A 26,727-nucleotide genomic window follows, 5' to 3' on the forward strand; every position below is an offset into this window, starting at 1 on the left:
GTTTGTTGAAGTTTATTGTACTTTTCTCTCTACTGAGTAGCTACAGATATACCAGTACCACTGTTCTGGCCACTGCCAAAAGCCAGTGAGGTGTAGCTGACCCCTGTGCTGGCTACAGAGAGCCTTTGTAAAATGTCTTTCAGTATGATCAGTCAGGCTCCAAATCTGAGCCTCTGAAATGCTGTGGGTTGGCCATAATCTCCTTATTTGTGAGAATAGGCAGCTCATCTAGGGCTGGTTTCACTGCCAGGCACATGTATGCTCTGGGGGCCTCTGATCCAACATGTTTCGCTTGACCCTGGGTGGCACTAGGTCCACCTTCCACAATCAAAACTAGTCAGTCACCCCACTGATTCCTGTTAATTACACGTGCTTGTGAGACATTGCTTCAACAGGCCTTGGTGGAGTTGTCCAAATCCAACACAACTGGTCATGTGGAAAAGCCAGGGCTGGCCATTGTAGCACCTGGGATTTCCCTTGATCAAGGCTGGTAGAGGATAACAGAGTAACATCATCCCAACAAAAATACATAAGCATACCAACTGAGAAACAGAGATCCAAGCCTGCTGTGATCCAAACCTGCTGTGATCCAAACCTGCTGTGATCCAAGCCACAGCACTCCCTTGTCACACTAACAACAGGAACACTAAGCACCCTAAAGATGAATCCCGCTATGGAACTGCATATTTATTAAGACATTTTAAAGAAGGAAGACATGTGTAGTGACTATTCCTAACAACATAATGTTTAAATTGTATAATTGTGTATGCCATAAAATCACATGGTATTGAATGATTTCTTAAAATACATATGATAAACCTCCTGTGAGGATATGAAATGCATTATATGCACATGGAAACTGAACCTAAACTGAACCTAAACCTCCTGTGAGGATCTGACATGCAATACTTCCCTGAAAAGAAGACTATGTAAAATCTATATCTATATAGTTAAATACCAGGCTACTACTCTTTGTGTATATATCATGTGAACGGCAGTGATGATGTGTTTAGTGCCATGTGGCTCACAACTTTGTGTGTCAGCAAACATGTATCCTCAAGTTAACATAGTTTTCCAGGGATTGGGCAATCCAGACTTTTCAATCTGTTCAGTAAAATCTGGACAAAATGATCTGAAATAGGTAATAGGGCTTTTAGTTTTTTTAATGAAAAGTAAAGATGGTGGGAATGCACATTTGCGTTTTTTTATCATATTAATCTAGGAGAGTAAAGGAAACAGAGTGAGTTTCTCTAATTTGGCAATGTTTATTTCTCCTGAGGCCTGAATGGAAGGAATGTCTGTTGAAATACACTTTCTATTTACACAGTTTCTTTTTTTCAGCAGAGGCCAAGGCAGTAACCCCAGATTGGAGTATTTAGATTGCCAGAGCAGAACATGACAAGCATATTAAATTCCACCAATAGCACAGTCAAAAAAGTAACAATTGCATGGCTTGTCAAACCATAGCATCTGGAGGTGGCTAATGCAGACCTGAGCCATATGGTAAGAATACTTCCAGCAGAGACAGTTTGGACACACCTGTGTGTGATTTCCAGGGGATCACATGGTGTTGTGAGCAGCGAACAGTGACAACCTGTGAAAAGATTTATGGCTTCAACAAAGACTAATACAATAGGATATAGGGTATTGGTATCGTCTTTTCAGACGTTAAGAATGAATTTATTTTAAAGTGCTCATTGAACCATAAAAGCCATTGTTGCACATTTGCAGATTTTTGCACCGTTTTCTATATAAAGTCTCATGTTTGAAATGGGGATGAAGTCAAATCCTGGTTCATGTTTGGTTTAGTGAGAGGATTTTGCTGTGTAATACTGTATATGTGTGTTTTAGCAGAGGAGGTCCAGCAGTTCTGATATTTATGAAAGCATTTATGGAAGACAGTAATTAGTATTATTTTTTGCTACTGCATAGTGCCATAGTAGCATCAGAGCTAATTCTAAGGACATTGTGGCAGTATCTTTCTGATTGCTGTGCACAGATTATTTAGCTGATATACATACATATTTTTGGGGGGTTTTTTGGGTTTTTTTTTGGGGGGGGGGGTAAATAAAGATAACTTATTTATTTAAATTCAGCATAATGTCATGAAATTGATCAATAATCGTACCTGGCAAAATTAGCTGATTATAGTGTGTACCAGCTATGATCAATTAGTTTGATTCATCTAGACATGGTGCTCTGTAGAGTCACATAGTGATGGTTTAATTTTCAAAACCATTTCACAAACACTATTTGCTGTTAATTACTACAGCATGGGGTAATATAACTTAAATAGCATGGGCAAATAAACTGGCCTTACATGGTCAGAAGTAGTGCACAATGCAGAGACCCTTTTGATTAGCTCCTGATCTCTTTTGGCTGGACCTAGGCTGATGGATGAAGAGGAGAACTGAGGAGGGTGACGTTTGAGTGATCTGTTAGCAGAAAATCCTTCTTTCCTTCTGAAGTTCCTACAGTTAATGGTTTGAAGCACCACACCCTGTTTATTCCACTGTTCTTGCTTTACTCGATCAGCGACACATCTGGAAACAATGGGATGAAAGCAAAAATGCTCCACTGTGTTATATATTTTTTACCTGGTAGAGAGGATCATTGCACCCCTGAGATCTTTTTAAAAGTCCTAAAAGAATAGGTGGCAGTTTATCAAGCTGTGTTAGCACTGCCTGCAGCAGTCTGCTATGTGCATAATTATGAACATGCTTTCCTCAAGCATGTGGACCGACCTGACGTGAGGCCTCACTAGTTCATGTCATCCACTCAAATTATTCTGCCTGGAAACAGTTTGCTCTGAGCAGAAATATTTCAGAAGTGGTTAATCCTGACTGCGTGCATGGGTATGCCAGTTGTGTTAACATCTCCCTCTTTCCCTGCTGTCCTGAAGCAGGAACAAGAGACCAGCTACACCATCCTCAGATCCAAGGGCACGAATGTAACTCTGAATGGACTGAAACCTGACACCAGTTACCTGGTGCAGATCAGAGCACGAACTGCCGCAGGATACGGCAGCACCAGCCGCAAGTTTGAGTTTGAGACCAGCCCTGACTGTAAGCACCAACCCACTCCCACCTCCGCTCTGATACAGTGGGCAAACATCAGATGCTCCAGTTACACATTTGAATTTCCTGACATTTAAGATGTCTTTACCATGTATTAAAGTAAGCTTGGGTTTGGTTGATAAGGCTACCTTCAAAATTAATTTAATTGTAGTTTACTTATTTTAAATTTTGCTGTAAATATTTAGATACCCTTATTAACATGTTTCCCATTGCATAAAGTTATATAAAGTTAAGATATACAGTTAAGCATTTTCTGTTCTCACTGAAAACATTTGGATGTGTTCGGCCTGTTTTCCTTTATTGCCAGTGTGTCAAATTTTGGCTTTCTTTTGAAATGTTTTCCTTGTTTTGTATTTTCCTTTGTGTAATTTGATTGCTTTTATTTATTTTATTTTGGGTAGGGGTGTTTTTGTGACTGTGCTATATTTTGTTTTATATTTTAAAACCATAAAACTGTTCTCTGCCTTCGGTTACACCCCAGTCTTTGATAGCTGTCCGGCTGATACTACTGACGGCAGCAAGGAGTTGTCAATGCTTTCATTACTGTCCCTACAGTAAACTAGGCAGTCGAAGAGTGCACTTCATATACTGCAGAATCTGTTTGCAAAGATGGAAATCAATGCACAGTCATGAAATGGAATGACCAAGCTGGTCATGCCTCTAAGTGCTTAAAATGTAAAATGATGATGTAGACCTCCTGAGATGATAGCTTTCTAACAAATGGTTATTAACAGAAAAAGTGATACGTTTGAGATCCTGTGCCCCAGAGACCAGAGCTTCCATGAACATATGTTCATTTGGTCGGGGATTTGTCAAAAGACTAGGCTTATTTAAAGAAACGCTTAGTTCTAATATAGAGTAATTTGTGGTAATATATGGTTATAGAGTATATGTGGTGTGGTAATATGTGGTTATAGAGTATATGTGGTGTGGTAATATATGGTTATAGAGTATATGTGGTGTGGTAATATATGGTTATAGAGTATATGTGGTGTGGTAATATATGGTTATAGAGTATATTTAGTGTGGTAATATATGGTTATAGACTATATGTGGTGTGGTAATATATGGTTATAGAGTATGGTGTGGTAATATGTGGTTATAGAGTATATGTGGTGTGGTAATATATGGTTATAGAGTATATGTGGTGTGGTAATATATGGTTATAGAGTATATGTGGTGTGGTAATATATGGTTATAGAGTATATATGGTATGGTAATATATGGTTATAGAGTACATATGATGTGATAATTTGATAAAATGATCATTTGAGAAAAATAAAATAAAATGAATGGATATTTAAAACAGTCAAGGACTTCACTTAAAGGTAACCTGGTAACCTGCTTATTTGGAGTGTTGAAAGAAACATTCTATACTATGCCATATTTACCGCATTCATAATGCATCTCTTCTCTCTATAAACTTATGAAAAAAAATCGATGCTCTTTTTTAAGTTTGTGCTTTAAAAATGTAAAGCAGTATGAAAGATCATGAGACTCAGTGGTTTCACTGTCTCTGACTGTAGAACGTCATCCTCTAAATGTCTCTCTGTTTCCGTTTTTGTCTTTTCTAGCTTTCTCGATCTCCAGCGAGAACAGTCAGGTGGTGCTGATTGCCATCTCCTCTGCTGTGGCCATCATCCTCCTCACAGTGGTGCTCTACATTGTGATTGGCAGGTCAGTCTGTCACTCGAACAACAACTTCACAAGAGCTTAAGTGTGTCCATCTTGAAGCTGTCACTTGCCTATTACACGCCTCCTCTTCAGGCCTCACCTCTCTCTTGCCACCCCTCAGATCCTCTGGATGAAGAGAAGATCATGTCCCTGCATAATCAACTGCCTATATATAGTTCTGAAAGGTTCACTTGGCAGAAACTGTATTATTTTTCTTGCTTCTACTTAGTGTAATTGGCACTGTGATTCTGGAGTGCCGAGTCATGCAGAGGGGCTGATCTTGGCAGGATACATTGTTGAAAGAGTGCATAAATCTGTGGTATATTATAAGACCCTCAAACACTGCTCTGCCTCACAGCAAAGTGTGGTCATCAGGACGTCCTGGTTCTGATGTTTGTCCTCTCAGTCTAAATGTCCTACAGAATAGTGTAGAGTAGCAACAATCTCGTGCAAAATCTTTGACGTTAATTATTGCCTATCAACATTCTGATTGGCAGGTTGTGTGGCTATAGCAAATCCAAACATCCAGATGAAAAGCGACTTCACTTCGGCAATGGCCATTGTAAGTGTACACCATGACAGTTTCTTCATATAGCCTATTCCAAGGATTGAGCTAGTAATCAGCATGAAATTAATTTCAATACAGGGTTGATTTTTGCTTATATTTTATATTGCTTATTTAATCAATGCAATTTACTAGGGCCTAGTTATCACCACATTATTCTCATTTCAATGTTCTATTGATTTCAGTGCGACTGCCCGGTATCAGGACATACGTGGATCCTCATACATATGAGGACCCCAGCCAAGCAGTGCATGAATTTGCCAAAGAGCTGGATGCATCTTGCATTGCCATTGACAAAGTAGTTGGTGCAGGTATGCAGCATCATCCTCCAATTAGTGGAGAAATAATACACTGTTACCTGCAGCACAGGATGCATTTGTAGCATATGCAGCAGGCAGTGTAAATGAGGAGCTTTTAGCACCTCGGCTGGAGGTGTGTGCTTCAGATTACGACAGGTGGGCATCCCTTCCAGCACTCCCCATCACCCCGTTGCCTGAGCAGGGGTCTGTGAGTAAGTGGAGTGCACCTCTAAATGAGATACTATTTTTCACCCCCTGTAGTTCATGTTCTTCCAGGCGCTCCGCACTCCTAATGTCTTAAACAGGAGGCCAGACATCACATTAATGCCTCATGATTTGTAGCTGCACAGACCAAAGCAGAGAACCAAGAAAATAATGGGATGATATTCTATCGGTTCACGCCTAAGATATCACTCTAAAACCATAGCATAAATATCAGGCTTTATACCCATCAGGCCTTCTCCCATAAAAGTGTTTTGGATGCTATACTGTACCCATAATGTTCAAAATTCCTTTTTTTTTTTGCTTTAGGAAAGTAAAAGTAAAATAAAAGCATTTATTTCAGGTGTATTACTAGGAAAGTGATCTGCTAGTGTTCACATTGGCTGCTATGTGAAGAGATTGGGGTGGGCTCATTTATCTGTGAGTAGGGTATGTGGTGGGCTCATTTATCTGCAAGTAGGGAATGGGGTGGGCTCATTTATCTGTGAGTAGAGAATGGGGTGGGCTCATTTATCTGTGAGTAGGGAATGGGGTGGGCTCATTTATCTGTGAGTAGGGAATGGGGTGGGCTCATTTATCTGTGAGTAGGGAATGGGGTGGGCTCATTTATCTGTGAGTAGAGAATGGGGTGGGCTCATTTATCTGTGAGTAGGGAATGAGGTGGGCTCATTTATCTGTGAGTAGGGAATGTGGTGGGCTCAGTTATCTGTGAGTAGGGAATGGGGTGGGCTCATTTATCTGTGAGTAGGGAATGAGGTGGGCTCAGTTATCTGTGAGTAGGGAATGAGGTGGGCTCAGTTATCTGTGAGTAGGGAATGGGGTGGGCTCATTTATCTGTGAGTAGGGAATGGGGTGGGCTCATTTATCTGTGAGTAGAGAATGGGGTGGGCTCATTTATCTGTGAGTAGAGAATGGGGTGGGCTCATTTATCTGTGAGTAGGGAATGGGGTGGGCTCATTTATCTGTGAGTAGGGAATGAGGTGGGCTCAGTTATCTGTGAGTAGGGAATGTGGTGGGCTCATTTATCTGTGAGTAGAGAATGGGGTGGGCTCATTTATCTGTGAGTAGGGAATGAGGTGGGCTCATTTATCTGTGAGTAGGGAATGGGGTGGGCTCATTTATCTGTGAGTAGGGAATGGGGTGGGCTCATTTATCTGTGAGTAGAGAATGGGGTGGGCTCATTTATCTGTGAGTAGGGAATGAGGTGGGCTCATTTATCTGTGAGTAGGGAATGTGGTGGGCTCAGTTATCTGTGAGTAGGGAATGGGGTGGGCTCATTTATCTGTGAGTAGGGAATGAGGTGGGCTCAGTTATCTGTGAGTAGGGAATGAGGTTGGCTCAGTTATCTGTGAGTAGGGAATGGGGTGGGCTCATTTATCTGTGAGTAGGGAATGGGGTGGGCTCATTTATCTGTGAGTAGAGAATGGGGTGGGCTCATTTATCTGTGAGTAGAGAATGGGGTGGGCTCATTTATCTGTGAGTAGGGAATGGGGTGGGCTCATTTATCTGTGAGTAGGGAATGAGATGGGCTCAGTTATCTGTGAGTAGGGAATGGGGTGGGCTCATTTATCTGTGAGTAGAGAATGTGGTGGGCTCATTTATCTGTGAGTAGGGAATGGGGTGGGCTCATTTATCTGTGAGTAGGGAATGGGGTGGGCTCATTTATCTGTGAGTAGGGAATGAGGTGGGCTCAGTTATCTGTGAGTAGGGAATGAGGTGGGCTCAGTTATCTGTGAGTAGGGAATGGGGTGGGCTCATTTATCTGTGAGTAGGGAATGAGGTGGGCTCAGTTATCTGTGAGTAGGGAATGGGGTGGGCTCATTTATCTGTGAGTAGGGAATGAGGTGGGCTCAGTTATCTGTGAGTAGGGAATGGGGTGGGCTCAGTTATCTGCGAGTAGGGAATGTGGTGGGCTCATTTATCTGCGAGTAGGGAATGTGGTGGGCTCATTTATCTGTGAGTAGGGAATGTGATGGGCTCATTTATCTGTGAGTAGGGAATGGGGTGGGCTCATTTATCTGTGAGTAGGGAATGTGGTGGGCTCAGTTATCTGTGAGTAGGGAATGGGGTGGGCTCATTTATCTGTGAGTAGGGAATGTGGTGGGCTCATTTATCTGTGAGTAGGGAATGTGGTGGGCTCATTTATCTGTGAGTAGGGAATGAGGTGGGCTCAGTTATCTGTGAGTAGGGAATGAGGTGGGCTCAGTTATCTGTGAGTAGGGAATGGGGTGGGCTCAGTTATCTGCGAGTAGGGAATGTGGTGGGCTCATTTATCTGCGAGTAGGGAATGTGGTGGGCTCATTTATCTGTGAGTAGAGAATGGGGTGGGCTCATTTATCTGTGAGTAGGGAATGTGGTGGGCTCATTTATCTGTGAGTAGGGAATGTGATGGGCTCATTTATCTGTGAGTAGGGAATGGGGTGGGCTCATTTATCTGTGAGTAGGGAATGTGGTGGGCTCATTTATCTGTGAGTAGGGAATGGGGTGGGCTCATTTATCTGTGAGTAGGGAATGGGGTGGGCTCATTTATCTGTGAGTAGGGAATGAGGTGGGCTCATTTATCTGTGAGTAGGGAATGTGGTGGGCTCATTTATCTGTGAGTAGAGAATGGGGTGGGCTCATTTATCTGTGAGTAGAGAATGGGGTGGGCTCATTTATCTGTGAGTAGGGAATGTGGTGGGCTCATTTATCTGTGAGTAGAGAATGGGGTGGGCTCATTTATCTGCATATCCTATCAGCCTGTCTGATGTAGGGATTAAGTAAGACTATGCTTCAGGATGGTCAGCGTTGTCTGTACACTGGCCAAGTCTTGCAGGGCCACTGTTTAGACAGCTTGCACATATTTGGGCTAAGTTTCTCCAGATATCAACCTAGGATTTTACCCTTTTCTTCAAACCTGAATGAGAAATAATTGCACATTAAATTGTGTAATCTGAACCTGATCTTTCCCGGATGGCTATGAGATGACATCATCTTTACATGGCCAACCGTCTCAGTAAAGTTATTTGGCTTCCCACAGAACTTGGAAGTAGACATTGCAGGCTATGAAAATGTCACACCTACACAGCAATATGCTCTAGAATCAAAATGAATATTCCATAATCTGTTCACCACTGTGCATGAAGCGTAGGACACTAATGCCTGATTATAATTCATAGTGCTTTCAAAATTGTCCAGATTTCCATGGTAATATTCAGAATTCTGTAGCACAGAGAGATTAATTATAGTTCACTTTTACTTATGATGTTATTTATGAAACTTAAGAAGAATTCCATGTGTGCAGGTGAATTTGGGGAGGTGTGCAGTGGTCGCCTCAGACTGCCATCCAAGAAAGAGATCTGTGTGGCAATCAAGACACTGAAAGTGGGATATACAGAGAAGCAGCGGCGAGATTTCCTGAGTGAGGCAAGCATCATGGGACAGTTCGACCACCCCAACATCATTAGGCTGGAGGGCGTGGTCACACGCAGTGAGTATCTCTGCATTTCAGTGTTTGAGGTTTTATAGTCAGTGTTTGTTTAGAGGAGTTTGATGATTATCTTCTATTATCTAAGCTTTGTGAGAAATGTATGATGAAGTGGCAGGCCAAGAATGATGTTGCTCTTTCCTCTTGAGAGATTTAAAAAAAAACTATTTCTGCCATTTTTTTCTCTTATATTTGATTTGGGCGGTACTAACTTTGGCGTATGATGTCAGGTCTGCCAAAGTAGCAATCAGAGTTAGTGAAATGTTTACGTAAAGTACCCACTGCATTTGAGCAGCTTGCATATTTCACAAACTCCAGACTTGTTCCACTGCTGGAAGTCGTACCTCCGCCTGTCATGTGTCACTTCTTAGGCGATAACAGTTGAAAGACAGGGGTGTAAATGAATCTGAAGGTCAAGGGTGCACACAGGGGCGTATTATACATTTTGCTCGCATTTGGGATTTAAAAAATATTTCACTCTGAAATGCATATTAATTCACAAGCATCCTCTACATTTCTTTACTGGGATTTACTAAAGACTTCATGAAACCACTCTCCCATCTAAAACCTGCTATCCTGCAAATAATTCAGTCTCTTAGCTAAACCAGCATTTTGGACACACGTTTTGTCATTTACAACTTTTATAGTGGTCTGTTTTCCTGCAAAAGAGGCTTTTGTTCAGCGTCAGCTGGCTCACTCGTATGGTTAAACCATGCTGATCTTGCCTGCTGTGTCAGTCGCTGCCACCACTAATGCTGGCTTGTTTACATTGCTACTGTCAATCACTATGTGATCTGATACACTCTCACAGTTCTGTGGAAGCAGTAGCTCAGAGTTCATTTAACTACTGTTAATGTTAATTACTATTAATCCTTTTTTTTCTACAATATAGCATTGGTAAATGCTCATGCCAATGCGTATTTTTAGAACCAAGTTGACAGTGTTTGTTTAAGGTACTGTAAGCTTTTACTCTCAGATGAGATTAATGTTTTACTTGCAATAAGCCTGAAACAAGATCTTATAATGACTCTCTAGTGCACAATGGTGTGTTCAATCCAGGCCTATGATTAATTTATCATCAGGTTTTGGTATTGGATTGTTACATTATGTGCAGACCCCTTTTGGGAGGGGCGTATTATGGATTAGCTGTTTTTAGTTTAGTGAGTGACATGAAGTTGGCATATTCGCTCCTTAGGAAAAACTGTTTTTTTGACATTTTTTCTTGTAATCTTGGGCTGATTTCCAAAGAGACATGAATTAACCTGGTGTCATAAATCTCAGCAGATTATCCTCTATTAAATGGCATGATCAAAGCCTGCATCTCTAATCCATTCCAAAGGCCCCCTAAGGACACTGCATAATTGTTTTTACAGATTAGACCTTTTCCTCTAATGAAGTGAAGGTCATGGTCAGGTGAAATATAGAAATAATCATTTGAGTTGGTTTAAATTAAACTTTGTTTCTGCTCGTTCAATAGAAATTAAGAAAAACTGAGCCAGTTTTGTGCAACAGTTTGGAATGGATTCATTAGAGTAGTAGTATACAATAGTCTCAGGCTGATGTGTTTGAAAAGTGCTGAAAAAGTGAATATGAGAGACTGAGAAACAGGAATTATTTACACCCTACAATATTGCCATCCTTTAATATCTACTATTGTATAAGGAAATGTTAACCTTCAACTTTATATTTCCTGTTTTTAATACATACTGTTGTTTCCTACCATGTTGTGGGACAAATGTCATGAAACTGGAAGATTTGTGACGTTTCCAAGCCGCTGTCCTAGATTACCTCACTGGACTAGTTCACAGAAAAAAAATCCAATTCAAACTCTAGCCAAGTTTTTGATTCATTCTGCCTCAAACAGTGACCACAAAGGAATGAAAAGTCTTCCTTTCATGTCTGTAATTCCTCATAAAATGAGGATTATGTTAGTCTAATAAAACCTACAATGCTCTCACTTTTAGACCTTTCACTGTAAATAACAAGAAAGCTCATTGTAAATTACTGTAGATTGTTACTGTTGTTGAGAATGAATGTGTGTGTGTGTGTGTGTGTGTGTGTGTGTGTGTGTGTGTGTGTGTGTGTGTGTGTGTGCATGTGAGAGAGAGAGAGACAGAGACAGTGATTAAGTGAGAAGTACATCCAGCACATGTGTGGCTGAAAGCAGCTTTGGGGTGTGTGGTTTTGGCTGTAGGGAAGGAAGAGACTGGCATATATCAACATGGGATTTGACATGATTTATTAACTTGGCTCTGTTAATTCTTAATAATCCAGAGAGTTTTACACCCCATTTAACCTGATGCTTTGGCCCTGCATTTGGCAGCATTTCAGTATTTTTGGAGCTGCAATGGGTGCATCATGGGGACTTAAAGGATATAGTACTAATTAGCAAGTTTGATTTTATGATCATATATATATAGTAAGTAATAGACCCAGCATACTTGGGAGTTCAGTGAAATGGGAAAAGGTATTTAGTAGTATCTCTGTTTGCAGTACAAATGGCCTACATGTTTGAACAAAATAATGGGCAGCACATCTGGATGTGTAACAGGTTGGTCTGTTCATCTGCTTTGTGGAGTAAACTATGTGCTATAAACAGCTCCCACCAAGATAGCGAGTGACGTATGACTCACCATCTTTCAGGCTGCTTTGGTCATTTTCGTGTTTATCGCATGTATTCTACAAACACCGTCCATCACGGTGCCTGGCTGTCATACGGGGGCAGGACTTCTGTGGCCAGATGTGTGATACTCGCATTGCTACATGCACATGTTTGAAAGGGGAAGAGAAAATAAACCCATCTGTCAGGCCAGCATATCATAGAAATTCCCTTCATCATGCTATCCATAATTTAAAGTCTCTTTTTTATGTATGTGAACTTTAAGTGTGGACCGCAGTAAGGTGTGGATGATAAAAGCAGTAATTTATGACCAGTGGAGAGAGGGGATAAAGCTGTCAGACAGTGATAGCTGACCTTGTGTGACCTCTACATTCAGCCTGAGGCTCGTTTCATCCTGCGGCATGCTCTCTCGAACCCGAGGCCACAGCCAGTCACAGTTACGACTGACCCGAACATGTCGAGGGTGTCATGTGAAGAAGTGCCTGCAGTACAGTGAGCCACGCTGTTGTCATGGGCAACCTGTGTGCTAAAAGCCCCAGGGCTGTCCTAGTTTACAGCACAGCCTGATGTGTCCACTGGCCTAACCCAGAACCCAATGTTTATGCCACACCTGTATGCAGCCAAACAGAAAGCAGTAAATCTTATCTCAACCAACGCATTGTCATTACAGAAATAACTTTCCAAAGTTACTGCCTAAAAATTGTGGCATATATGAATTAAAATTACAGGTCATAGTTTCAGCTAATCCAAATGGATGCAATTTCTTCTTCAAATGTCACAAAATGTCTCATTAGTTTTCAAATTTACAAATCCTTCTCACATTGAGCTTCAGTCAGCATACTGCAGAGCTCCAGAAAATGCATTCACTTTTCTCAAATCATCGATATCTAACTCTCTCTTTTTCTCTCTCTCTCTCTCTTTTTCTCTCTCTCTCTCTCTCTCTCTCTCTCTCTCTCTCTCTCTCTCTCTCTCTCTCTCTCGCCCCACTTCCACCTCTCTCTTTCACTCCTTCTCTCTCTACAGGTAAGCCTGTGATGATAGTGACAGAGTACATGGAAAATGGCTCTCTGGACGGCTTCCTGCGAGTGAGTATGACATGCTGAGAGCAGTTAATGAGCCCCTATTATGTATGATCACAGGAAAAGCACAGAGGTCTCATCCTTAACTGATTTAAGTACCCCTCCCCCATCCCAACTCTTGCAAGCTTTAAATCTCTCTGTTGCTGAGAATCAGAGAACATTATCCTTTCACTTACCCAGACTGACACACAAATTGCCCTTTACTACTTCACCTCTGCCTCTATTTGCCAGAAAAACGATAGAATACTTTTTTTTTTTCTTTTGGTGGTTACGATACTAAAGAATCAGACATTGTATTGTATCTTTTTTTTTTGTTAGAAAAAGGGCAGTCCTAGATCCTCATGCTACCTGTGTTGCAAAAGCTTTCAAATGTCACCGTGTTTGTTCCTGGACTCCTCTGCAAAATGGCCTCATTCCCTCACAGAGAACAAACTAGGTTTCTATTAGACAAAAACAGGAGCAGAGAGGGGCATGGTTGTGTAAATGCCCAAGCTGTAACAGTGGAGTCGGACTGGCCTCACGCCTGCCCGCCCAGCCATGCCAAAGGAACAAAGTGTCCTTCAGATGACTTCTCATTACGACTACACAAGCACTGTGAAAAGTAAACAAGCAAACAGCAGGCTGGGTAGCATGTCTGGCGTGTGAAGGGCCAGCCCATCTGAAAAGTGCTGATAAAAACCCTAATGAGCTCCTTAAATGGGTCGCCTTAACCTTTGGCCACCAGAGCTTGGCCTTGGCAAAGCTGCACCTAACATATGAATTTACCAGCCTTCCTCGTCAATCTTCAGCCATTTTCTGACACCAAGGATACACCAATAATTTGTAGAACAAGATGATCACAAATTTAACACACATGTCACCCTCCCACACCCTCATCATAGTACTTTGCACTTAGTGGAGCAAAACACAAATTAGCGTTTACTCTATGCTTAATCTTATCCGTATTCAGAGTGCAGCAAAGTAATGATGAAAACATCTACATGTGTACAGGGTGACTGAGAGCACTGGAGTTACACACTGCAATTTTAGTTAAATACAGGCTCTGGATGATTGAAATTAGCATAACATTAAAACGTCATGTGCAAAGTTAGGCTGGATTTAGCAGGGCTGATTTGAGCTGTATGCCATATGCGCCTGCACAGGATCTCCCTCCCAAAAAAAGAAAGAACAGTTGCAGTGTTCTGCAGCAATTTCCTGTGCATTTCAGTATGGCCTGCACTCTGTCAAAGAAAACTGTCATCCTTCCCTGAATGTGTTTCCTCTCCACTGCTCATGTCACTATTATTAAGCAAGTCTTTGAACTTCTCGGCGCTCCAGCCGGTTCCAGGTGGTCCAGGATTTATTTTCATCCCAACTTATTTTGTATGCAGTACATAAACACCACTCCCTGCTTTCTCTTGCTCATGGAGAAAGCGCGAAGTAAATACAGAAGGTGAGGGACACAGGGAGAGAGAAAACAGGCCAATAGAAAAAACACTTCTCACACTGGCCGTCTGTTAAGAGCACAGATTGCCTGTTTTTAGTAACAGAGGCTCTTTCTCTGGAGCTTGCTAACAAATCAATGCTATCTTGCCCATCCGGTCTGTCTCTCCTCTCCTCCTGAAGCGCTTCCTCCCTGCTGTTTATCTCTTGGTCCTGAGCACAGCTCTTTGCATATAAAACCTTTTCACACGCGCCAATGTAAACAGCAGGAGGCTGCCAGAGAGCTTTGGCAACACACACATTACGATATGCTGTGGCTGATCTGTTTTTGTTTGTGTCTTATTTGTATTTTCAACCTGTAACAGCTTTCTAGCAGGTCTTAGATGGAACATATCTAATTACACTTTAATAAGGGTGATGGTCCTTTTGCTGGGACTTCAATTGCTTTAAGCTCAAGTGTCACTGGAGTGTTCAGACATATTTTGATAGACACACTCATCACTTTCCCGGTATATCTGTCACAGATTTTATTTTTCATAGATATGAAACACCTTGCTTGATTCACTCTTTCTTTCTCTTCCTTGCTTATTCTTGCTGTTTCTTGCTTTCTATCTATCTATTCTCTCCATCCCTGTGTGTCCCGATGCTGTCTTTTTCCCCATCTTACTCTTGTTCTCTCACTCTCTCCCTCCCTCTATCCCCATCCCTCTCTTTCTCTCTCTCTGTATCAGAAACATGATGCTCAGTTCACAGTGATTCAGCTGGTCGGTATGCTGCGTGGTATAGCGTCTGGTATGAAGTACCTTTCAGACATGGGATACGTGCACAGAGACCTGGCTGCCCGTAACATCTTGGTCAACAGCAACCTGGTGTGTAAAGTCTCAGATTTTGGGCTGTCCAGAGTGCTTGAGGATGACCCTGAGGCCGCCTACACAACAAGAGTGAGTGGTTGCTCACACAAACACACATCACAACCTATTTCACTATAATCTTGTTTGTGTCGTGACCTCTTAAACCTTTGACCTCGGTAAGATTTTTACCCAAACTGAGCCTTGCAACCCAGACCAACCCCTTAGTGTGGTAGCTCAGAGTCATTTGTTTGCGATTGAATAGCTGAGCACAAAAACAGCTAAGCCCATCTCCTCTCTCCGCTGTTTTCTAGGAGATAGTTGCTGTGGAACACAAGTCCCTTTAGCCTCGCTATCTCCCTTCAGCCAGCCTCCCTCCGAATAACTCTATGCATTAGTGACCATATATGTCACTCTCACACACATAAGAAGCATTACTGCAGCAGAGCAGATAGCCGCCATATAAATAATTTCAGGGGCTGATAAGGCTAACATAAACCCATACCGTGTCTGTGTAATTTAGAGCACAGGTTTTACCCCACACCTTGCTGAGAGCGAGCTTTCACTGCATATTTACCTGCTGGAGACCAGACTTGTTCAACGTCATTTACTTGTAGCTAGCAGCTTCCCAGCCTCCACTTAAAATGTATGGCTTTAAAGCAACAGTGAGACAGCTGCCTCGTTGCTTAGCTGTAAGAGCTTCAGACCCAGAAGTGTGCTTCCCTCTTTGGCCTCCTCCCTCTATTAAACCCAGAGGACACGGGATGCAGGGCATGTCAAATATTGCATTCATTAGTGGTAATCTTGGTTCTTGCAGAGCTGGAGCTGTTTGTATGCGCTCAGCAGGGAGACCTGCATGCAAGTGGGGTTTATTTTTTGAGGGCTGTGTGTTTGGAGAGAGCAGGCAGGAGCTGTGTGCCTTGGCTGGGTGGCTGGTTGGCTTTGGCTCCTCAGCCCCCTCTTTCTTTCCACCCCTGCTGCATCCGCAAGGGCTGGGAGCAGCTAACTGCAGCAGCCTGCCCACGAGCTCAGGCAGAGCAGGGTAAACACAGCATCAGCCTACTGGGAGGAACTCTGCAGATGAAAGAATCCTCGGCAGCATTTCAGAGCCCAGACCAGGATCAGTGCAGCTACAGCCCCACACACACAGGGCTTGCACAAACGAGAATGAATGCTAATACTGCCACTGCAGAACTTACATGGCTGCTGTAATTTTATTCATTGCATCCATGACACTTTGACATGTCCCACTCCCACAGTGAGTAAGCTGACACAATACATGTGGCCTGCTTAAAATGTGTGACCTTATGAAGGTATACAGATTTACCCCCTCAATTTGGAATAAGTACTCCTGATTCTCTTATGATATTATCTTGTGTTTGGATGTTATGCTAACATTAGGCTGGGTTAATTACTCAAAGATGATTTTCTTGTATATTCTTTTTTTTTTTTTTCTAAATAGCCCAGATGGAATTTAAGAGCTAATAAGAGGCTGGTTTTGCATATGGTGTTTCTCAGGGTGGCAAGATACCAATCAGGTGGACCGCACCGGAGGCCATAGCGTATCGCAAATTCACCTCAGCTAGCGACGTGTGGAGCTATGGCATTGTGCTCTGGGAGGTCATGTCTTATGGAGAGAGACCTTACTGGGAGATGTCCAATCAGGATGTAAGTAGAGCAGCATCATTACAGCAAGCTAATGAACTTCCTGCTGTGAGAGGAAGTGAGGCATGGCAGGGACAGGTGGCAAAATTTGAAACTTGTTACTGCTGGCTGAAACTACTGCTGGCTGGCACCACAGGAACTGTCACCTGAACACTTTAAGGCAATTCCAGACGATTGATAGTGTAGCGATACACACAACATCTCAAAAGTGTCAGAAGTGTTTTCTGAGGAGATAAATTAGTATTGGTCTGATAGTAAATCAGTAATGGGTAAGTGTAGTGCTGTCTGTAATGCTCCACTGAGCGAGAGCATTGTTACCTTAAAGGTTTAGTGACTTGCTCAAATAAGACCATGAAACGTTTTTCTCGGTGACCTCAGTACTGAAGATCAAGTGATATTAAAAAAGAATTATTTCATTATTTCATAAAAAAGGGTTATTTCATTTTAAGTTGTTGCTAAATAAAAAACAGATCTGTTGTTCTTTTATTGAGTTCCTCTCTCACAGTTTGATTTCCAAGTATAAATCCTCTAGATTAAATTGTGAAAGAAGCTAAGAGACAAAACTGAGAAAAGAGTTGTGATTTTCCTCATCACAAAAAAACCTGGCCTCTCAAATCCAGATCTCCACTTACCAATGACTTTGTTGCTGTCCATTCTGTGTGTCAGGTGATCAAAGCGGTAGATGAGGGCTACCGTCTTCCTCCACCCATGGACTGCCCTGCCGCTCTGTACCAGCTAATGCTGGACTGCTGGCAGAAGGACCGGAACAACCGGCCCAGGTTTGAGCAGATCGTCAGCATCCTGGACAAGCTCATCCGTAACCCTAGCACTCTGAAGATCACAGCCAACACTGCCTCCAGGTGAGGCATGCGTAGACATCCACCCACTGCGCCCAGAGTCAGCACAGACGTGCTGGCTGGAGAGCTGCTCACATGCTTCCATCCGCTCCTGAGTGTCACGTTCTGCTCATCGGTGCAGACCTTTCTCCTAATTCCTAAACAGATGGAATGTTCTCTTCTTTCCTTAGAACCATTCATATCTATCCTGCTTCATATACACATTTCCACCTGCTACTTGCTGGCCATGGTCATTCCTCCACTATCTATATGGGAAATCAACCATTTGTGTTTGGAGCCAGTTTAAAGATTTTAGCATTAGCATTAGCATCTGCTTCTCAACTATGCATTCTATATTTGTTGTGTGTTCCATTATATATTTTGGTTCATGTTTTGGTGTCCTTTGCTTAAATGAGCAGAGAGACAATCTACTTTACTCATCTTGTCACTCTTGAAATGCCCCACCTTCCCAAAACACACACACATACAGACACACACACACACACACACACACACAAACACACACACACACACATGCACACGCACAATACATACACAGCCTCTTTTGTTGTGTAATATAGCATAACTGAGTTCACCAGAGAACCAGCACTACCCCTGTGCAGTCGCTTACAGTGGTGTCAACGAATATAATGAAACAGCGAGTTATTTTATTATAAAGACATCCTAGAATAAAAGAGTGACTAATGATTTCTTAAGAAAGTGCAAATAGGTCCCAGGGAGTGTGCATGTAATATTCCTGATTGGCTTTTAATACAGCGCACCAGAGAGCGCAGGGGCTGGGTGATTTATGGCTCTCCAAGCAGGAGACACTCGAAGGTGTGGACATTGCTGCACTACAGCTGCAGCTGCGCCTGCTCCCATGTACCCCATTTATCTGTGCTTCGCGCACGCTAATAGAGTGGCAGTGCAGGCTGCCTCAGCACAGGGCCCTAGGCGCTGAAGCCCCACCTACAGAGACAGAGGGGCCATCCACACAGCAGGAAGCAAATGGTAGGGCAGTCCCTAGGCCGGAGATGGCTTGGGTACTCTGCTCCGCGTCACAGCCAGGGGCCACATTCTTATCCGTGACGAAGCTGCCCAGATGGTTCTCCTATGAAGAAGTTCTCTCCCCCAAGAGCTTTAAAAACAAGATACTGTGCAGCCTGTTATTTAGAGGTCACTGCACCAGGGAGAGGGAGAAAAGGAAAGAAAAAAGAGAGAAGGGAACAGACAAAGAGGTGCGTGTCTGCCCTCTTCACCTTCTGTCTGTTGTGCTCCTGTGGAGCCAGCAGGTTTGGAGTCGCAGGGTGGAAGCTCACTTGCATTCCCAACAATAAAAAAATTTATTTTCATAGTCGGCCTCGGGTGCCTTACATGTTTTGGTGAAACTGCAGTGTGTGTCTGTAAATAAACTGCATTAAAACAGAAAAAAGCAAAGAGGTCACCCATAGTTTACTGGTATACTCTGTACATTAATTGCAGCGCTTTTCAGCGATCAAATCAGCAATCTCACTATACCATATTTTGGAAGCTTGTTATATTCCTGTTTAGGAGCGTGCAGATAAAAAGGCGATCATCCGTTCAGCACACAGATCCTCTTTTGGAAAGCCCACTGGCTCAGTATTCCATTAACCTTTGATAACCTGATGTCTGCTATAAGCACACACTTCTAACAGTTTATTTTAGAACTTGTTTAACAATTGCAACATTGCCTAAAAGTTCTAGCTTCGTCGTCAATCCTTCCACTGCTTCACTGACAAATGAAATGAATTATCCCCCCCTTTTTTTGACAGTAATTCACTTTGAAGGCAGCTGTGGTTAACTGCTTCAGGGGAGAGTCGAACGCAACGCCACATGGTTTCCATATTTCATGTAAAACAGTATTTAATGAATGATCCCCTTTCTTAGTTTTTTTGTTTCCAAACATGTATGTGAGAATCTCTGATTTCATCTGTGCCATTGATTGTGTGGATATATTTCACCTCCACGGCTATGCGCTGCTGCTTAGACTGTTCCGTTGTCTACTATTTGCTATTGAATAAATGTGACTAGAGGGTGGACCTCTTGGTATTATAATTTGTTTATTTGCATTACTATTAATATCCACCTCCAGGGGGATCATAATCTCATTTCCTAAAGTCTATTTCCCTGGTTGTGATCAGGTGTTTTTATTTGTGGACTGTACTTTCCATAAGCGGTTTTCTTTTGTCCGGCATCAATCTTGGTATAAAATTGGCTGAATTAGTTAGTACAGTCACAATTATTCCTATGCAGCCAACTTTACCAAAAAAAAACTTTACCAAAAGCACATAATGTTGATTTTCACCCTCTATGAGGTTTTTTTGTTTTGGAACATTAATTAATGATCGAAAAAGTGCAGGAAAATAATGGGTTGTAATCTATTCTTTCATTTAATGAAAGAAAGCAAATGCAAAACATATGCAGAATGGGCAGCTAAGCCTGGTTTACATTTGATTTTATTAAAACATTTCTCAGTAGTGTACCACTTCAGATATTTATATAGTTTGCAATATATTTAAGCGTAATTGTGACAGAATGAAATGTATTACAAATTTAAAATTATTAAACCTTCCTATAAAGGTTTAATCTGTCCTACATTTTGTAACAGATAACATCCGTAGTGTCACAATAATGTTTTCACTTGTTCAGCATAAACAGATTTTTCTATGATTCACATCCTCTGTTAAACAATAGCAACACACACATCCTGAGGCATGGTAAGAGGGAGCTTTATTAAAACAAACCTCCCTGTGTATATTGGAATTGACAAAGAACTACTTGACATGGAAGGAGGTGCCCAGTGTTGTCTTCTCTGCAGGTATTTTCTTATGGAGATGCTGTAGCACAGACCACATTCTGGCTCTCTGCAGCATTTATCAGCACTATCATGTCCTCTGTATCAGCTGGTTTGCTCAGTAGTCACCCTGTTCATACCTGATGTGAATTTTAGACGCCTGGACTTCAGGATAAACTGGTATATCAAATTCACAGGGAATGTGGTATGTCTATTAATGGGAAAAGCCTCCCTGCTACCATGGATGTCCACAGATGAGGAACTAGTTCACTTGATTTCTCATTCAGTGTTCAAAAATGAAGATATATGCAAATCCTATTTGCCTCCACATTGTCTCACTGTTCCAGGCCGGTGAACCTGCTTCTGGACCGAAACAGCACAGACATGGCTTCATTCAGTACCATGGGGGACTGGTTGGAGAGTGTGCGGACGCTGCCCTGTAAAGAGGCCTTTTCTGGGATCAGCTACAGCTCATGCGATACGTTACCCAAGACCTCCGCAGAGTAAGGACGCCTTTCCATCCCTGCAGCCTCTGCACATGCAGAGGCTGTGAACATTCTGGCATGGTTTCAGTGTTACTGAAAGAATAGTGTTGCTTTTAATTTTGGATGGTAGAATACATAATCATGTATTTGGCATGAGTGTATTAAATACTCCGTCATTTTGTGATGACTTGTGTAGAACAGGATTAAACACAGACCGAGTTAGTGATATGTAACAGCTTCGATGTCTCCCCTGAGCATCAGCAATGATGGCTTTTTCAGTGACAAACTAGCTGACAAGCACAGGCTGTTTGCAAGGCTGTCATATAGAGGCAAACTTTTTGCATACTTCAAGGCAAACAAGGCAAAAAATCTAAAAGTTAAACAAAAACCACAAGTGTAGTCTCTTCTTATGTGCGTACAGCACCCTGTGATGGCCAAAAACATTCTCTAGAATGAGGAACCCATTTAGAAATCTATGATAATTAAATATCAATGCTAATTCTTGTTGATATTATAAACATGTAAACATGATTAACAGGTTTTTTTTATCTGCAGTGATTGGTTTAGTCATGCGCACTTCTGTTTGAAGTTTATCAAATGTGAAGAAATGTCTTTGAAGAAAAATACTGGCCTGCTGAGACAGTTAATAGCTTGCAAATAAGTCTACTGGACTAAAACAGGCATATGCCTCATTTCAGCTCTTTTGTGAATCATAACTTCTGTGCTGCTTGATCTGGGCCTATGGGAAAAACATCTGCAGAGACACTTTTTCCCACTCAGTTGATAAGGTATTTGACGGTCTAAATAATGTGACATTCGTAATCAAAAAGGCATGGCCCTGGAGCAGTGGGTTCGTTGTACTGTACTCGCTGAGCTGAGCAGCTAAACAGTGAAACGCCTGCCCCGAGAATGCTTCTTGCCTGTGTTTGGTTCAAGATGGCTGGGTAAATAATTGCATGCAAATAGCGAGAGAAATTTTCTCCCTCACCCATGACCCAGATTGAGTAGCTTAAGATGTTGGTTCTCTCCTCATGGCATGACTTGATATGGGCAGTGGAATGAAGAGCTATCTGAGAAGAGAGAACAAAGCTTTCTTTTTTAAATGGCCAAGAAGATGAAATAACTTTTCCAGTTCTACTGTGTCCTTCTCTATTTAATACTGTGCAACAATCTAACCAAAAATACCATTACTTATAAATTAGTCATTTCAGATTGATACATCAAGGAGATACCGTAAGTCCTTAGATTCAGGTTTGAGTATTTGGATTGTGTGTGATTGGTATATCAGTTTTTCGTAGTAATGGCCTGCTGTGTTGTAGTATTGACAAAAGATGTTCTATTGTTTTTTTGTAGCTGATGTAATGTCAGCTTGCATACTGAATACTGAATCCAGCATTGGCAGCATTAATCAGTTTAGAGAGCAACAAATGACCAGGCAGCACTCACACAGCTCACTTGTTGTGTGATGAGTCTCTTTTTATGCATTTATTATACATTTGGATATGTACATTGTGATGGTATTATCATGGGTTTATTGTGTTACCTTTCAGGTCATTGCCATGTCTACCACTAGGAGACCTGAATGGACAAGCTCAGATAGCTATGATTATATTTACTTACATGACATACAAAGCTAAAAATATACCAAATATACTAAGATGAAAATTAAATATACTTGGAATTTACCTGGTATATAAAGAGTTAATTATTATTGTTTCATTCAGCCAGTGTCATTTCTTGACAATGGAAGAAAATGAAAATACGCATCATTTCACCAGATGCAATTTTCTGCTTTATTTGGTCAGCATTATGATATTACTCTATTGAAATGCAACTGGCACAAAATTCATGCTCTATGTGAGTTTAAGATATAGAGAAAATCAGCTTTTGTACTCACTTTTTGTACTCACTGTAACCCCTTTCTTCAAAAAGCCCTCTCATTTAGCAGAGATGATTGGTTAGAATGACTGTCTCAGTCCATTTACCTTTGATGAATTTACTACAATAATTATATTTCAAGAAATTTCATTAATGAAAATAGTTTTTTTTAAATATGCTTTTTAAATGTACACCCACATTTGTTTTCCTAAACATTTTGTTATGTGGATACAGTGTCGTCTATAAGTAATGTGAGTGACACCATTTTTGTTGTTTTGGCTTTGTACTCTTAACGCAGTAGTTGAAATGAAACAATGTCTATGAGGTTATAGTTCAGTATGTCACCTTCTGTTTTCCGGTTTTTACTTTGAATAGAGCATTTTGGATTAACAGCCTTCTTTATAAATAGATCTCCATTTCAAGGGATACCATTCCAGCAAATTAGCATATTAAATTAAATTGTTTCATTTACTACTTTGTAGCCATCCAGAGAATGTTGAGGCGTTTGGCTGACCTGAGCAGCTAGGATGCTTCAGTGCACTGCTTGCAGTGCTTCCTGCTGCTGCTGTTCACTGTCATGATGCTGAGTCTTTGCCTGACAGTGTGTCCATGCCATCATGTTGTCTACATGAGCTGGCATGCTTCAGATTGGATAATTCTCCACATTCTCCTCCCTCCAGCCCCACACAGGTTCACCTCCATCTCATCTATACATCATCTTCACCTACAGGTTGATCTTCATCTCATCTGTCTGAAGACATCACTGAACTCTACTGGCGTATTCTTTACTTTTCATGATACCTTTCCGTTACTAAATTTTACGAGTGTTTTGTATCTTGTGGAAACTCTCTGAGGTTATGCTGCTGTATTCTTCTTGTTATGGTGGTCTTTGACACCTCTCTGTTTATGTGCTGGGTTGTGTTTTTGCTATCCCTTTTCAGTGGAATTTCTTCATAACTTCATCCACTGCTTCAGCCCTCAGTGGTATGACAGGTTGTTTTTTTACTGTAAAGCTCAGGAGAGCATTCATGCATACAGAGAAATAAAAATTGCATGCTTTATTCTGAATTTTTTATTTTGCGATGGACTGCTGCCATTGATAGTTCTTTTTAGGTCCTTATGGTGTGAGGCAGCAGCAACTAACTCCAGATGTAAATTATACATCTAGATTCAGCTGTAGGCCTTTTGCTAGTCTTGTGTATGAACTAATGATGCAATAACTCACAGCTGGCCAAATATGTCTGGGCAGCTAAATGTCAATTTACTTTTGGTACCCTAAAATTTGTGGACATTCTTGCATTTAGCAGATGCTTTTATCCAAAGAAACTTACAATTGTGACCAAGTACAACTCAAGCAATTGAGGGTTAAAGGTCTTGCTCAGGAGCCCAGCAGTGGAAACTGAGTAGCAATGGAACTTGAAGCAGCAACCTTCTGATTACTAGTCTAGTACCTTAATTGCTGAGCTACCCCTGAACTTTAGGTTTTAAAACGGCTATAATTCTTTCATACTGCTTCCAATATAGATATATTGTATCTTGCCTCAAATGAGAGAGTCTGCCCTTTAACTTCATAATCGCTGTTTCATTTCAAATTCTGTTTCCCAGAATTACAAAGCCAAAACAAGAATATAATACTGTCTAATTACTTACAAAGTGCACTGTAATTGAGTAAGCCATGATACATTATCGTTAAATAATATCACCTGTGTCTACTGTTAGAATAGATTAATGGCTTTGCGTGTGTGTGTGTGTGTGTGTGTGTGTGTGTGTGTGTGTGTGTGTGTGTGTGTGTTCTAAATCCTAGTACTCTCCCCCTGTGCTTTGTAATAAATGGATTATTAAGATCTCTTGTAGGGAAAATAGTGTTGGGCTTGGCATGCTTAATGAGCTCAAGCAATCCCATCTTGCACAACTTGGTCATATATTTAAGCAATACTACCCTGAGATTTTGTTTGTTTCAGTATTCTGGATAATGCATTACAGATGAATATCTTGAGTTTGTTCACTATGTTTCAATAATCTGGATTATAAATTCCACATGAACATCTTGAGTTTATTCACTATGTTTTATATTCTGGATTCTAAATTACACATGAATAGCTTTTATATCTACTATATGCTGTGAGAACTGATGTCAGTGTATGTGCAACTGTTTGAAAAGGCATCGAATGCGTCCAGGCCAATCAGTGTAGCGGCCACTCTAAAGGTTTGCTCTGTCCATAGAATCTGCCTGGCCGAGGTCAGGCCTGCAGCCACTTGTCCTGAGTGGGAGCTGTCCATGGGGATTACCACCCTTTAGACCTTACAGACTCTGGATGGTGGGTTTTGATTATGGTTCCCTCTGCTGACTCCCTCCTAAATCTCCTGCTTGCATTGATTTTCATTTTAAAGACCCAATAAGATGCTGTCTGCAATTGGTAAACACAGCTGTCTAACTGAGCATATATGAACAGTGCAAATTCTAACCTAGATCTGCTTGTACTAACATGCTCTGGCAAGATCACAGGACTTCAAGATGTAACATTACTTTATGTATATTATGTTTTGGAAATTGGAAAATCCCATTGCCTGTACTAATTTATGCCACATTGTTCTAAGCGATTTCAGTAGTTAACTTCCTATCAAGAAAACAGTGTGCATGGGATCAAATATATACCATATCTGCATATATCTAGACGCTCTGTGTGGCTGTGCATAATTCAAGCTTTTGTCAGCAATTGCATGGAACTAATTAAATAGAAGGAGAAAAAAAAAATTGAATGTAGGCTTGTCAGGTGATGCTCTACTCAAATCACAAAACACAGTCACAACACAGGAGCATTGGGTATTAATGCTGTGCTTCTTGAATGTGGAGGAGCAGCACAGATATTTTGCTAACCTAATCCATGAATTGAGATTTTTATGGTTCAAACTCTATGTTGTGGTTAGATAGGAACATTTCTCACCTGATGAATGTCCTCCTGGGATTCTCTGTCCTCTGTCATGGACAGAGGAGGTCTGCATGATGAAAAGAAAAGATCAGCACCACAGGCTTGGCTTTATTGCCACTGTATAGCACTGAGTGACTACTGCACCGCTCACACCTGTCCTCTCTCTCATTCACTTCCCAGGGACTTCAAGAAGGTTGGAGTAGCGATCGTTGGACCTCAGAAGAAGGTTGTGAGCAGCATCAAAGCACTTGAAACACACACTAAGAACGTCCCAGTTCCCGTGTAAAAAAAAAAAAACGTATAGTAATAAATAGGTTAAAAAGAGAGAGACAAGAAGTAAAGAAGGAATGTTACACAGAGGAGACCACCGCTGCTTTTGGCTTTAATAGAAAGGAATCATGTATTAGGCAAAATGAGGAAATAGAAACTGCAATGTTAAGATGTCTGCGCATAGCAGAGCAATGTACCTGCAGAATGGCTGTGTCTTCCCAGGGTCCACTCCTGTGCTCGGACAGAGAGAGTGCCTCCTGTACTATTGATGTGTTGCCTTATGTAAAGAGAAAGGAGAAGCATGGGTGTGGGACCCCTCTGCTGGCTTCAGGTCCTTGAGTACCTGAGTACTGGCTCAGGATGTCTGTGTGCTGTCTCGGGCTCCTGCCACATTACTGCTCACCATGGCTCTCTAACACAGCAGAGCATCATATGGAGAGCAGGGTGGTGCTGTCATGAGCCAGGCCAGTCTCCCGCAAGCAGATAAAACCGAACGCTCTTATGACAGGGTAAAGCGCCCTTAGTGCAAACACTGCGAACGCAACGGCTCGTGTTTTTGGAAGAGAACTCAGGCTT

General features: G+C 41.6%; 1 protein-coding gene across 4 annotated transcripts in view; it reads left to right on the forward strand.

The window, feature by feature from the left end:
* epha3 (eph receptor A3) overlaps positions 1–26,727 on the forward strand; it is a 76,470-nt gene that overhangs the window by 47,714 nt on the left and 2,029 nt on the right. Inside the window, exons 7-18 of one of the 4 annotated variants that reach the window (XM_035534815.2) lie at positions 2,903–3,065; positions 4,652–4,754; positions 5,249–5,313; positions 5,502–5,627; positions 9,121–9,306; positions 12,947–13,008; positions 15,156–15,365; positions 16,791–16,940; positions 17,604–17,797; positions 20,936–21,091; positions 25,175–25,269; positions 26,062–26,727. The exon at positions 26,062–26,727 is cut by the window's right edge and continues 2,029 nt beyond it. In XM_035534815.2, the coding sequence (XP_035390708.1) occupies positions 2,903–3,065; positions 4,652–4,754; positions 5,249–5,313; positions 5,502–5,627; positions 9,121–9,306; positions 12,947–13,008; positions 15,156–15,365; positions 16,791–16,940; positions 17,604–17,797; positions 20,936–21,091; positions 25,175–25,250 (1,491 nt within the window). In that variant the 3' untranslated portion in view covers positions 25,251–25,269; positions 26,062–26,727. Of the gene's footprint in view, positions 1–2,389; positions 3,066–4,651; positions 4,755–5,248; positions 5,314–5,501; positions 5,628–9,120; positions 9,307–12,946; positions 13,009–15,155; positions 15,366–16,790; positions 16,941–17,603; positions 17,798–20,935; positions 21,092–25,174; positions 25,270–26,061 lie in introns of those variants that run through there. The other 3 variants (XM_027012614.3, XM_081713723.1, XM_081713724.1) reach the window with 3 other exon arrangements.

Source organism: Electrophorus electricus, chromosome 4 (assembly GCF_041902795.1).
Source record: "Electrophorus electricus isolate QZ-2024a chromosome 4, ASM4190279v1, whole genome shotgun sequence".
NCBI classification, from domain to species: Eukaryota; Metazoa; Chordata; class Actinopteri; order Gymnotiformes; family Gymnotidae; genus Electrophorus; species Electrophorus electricus.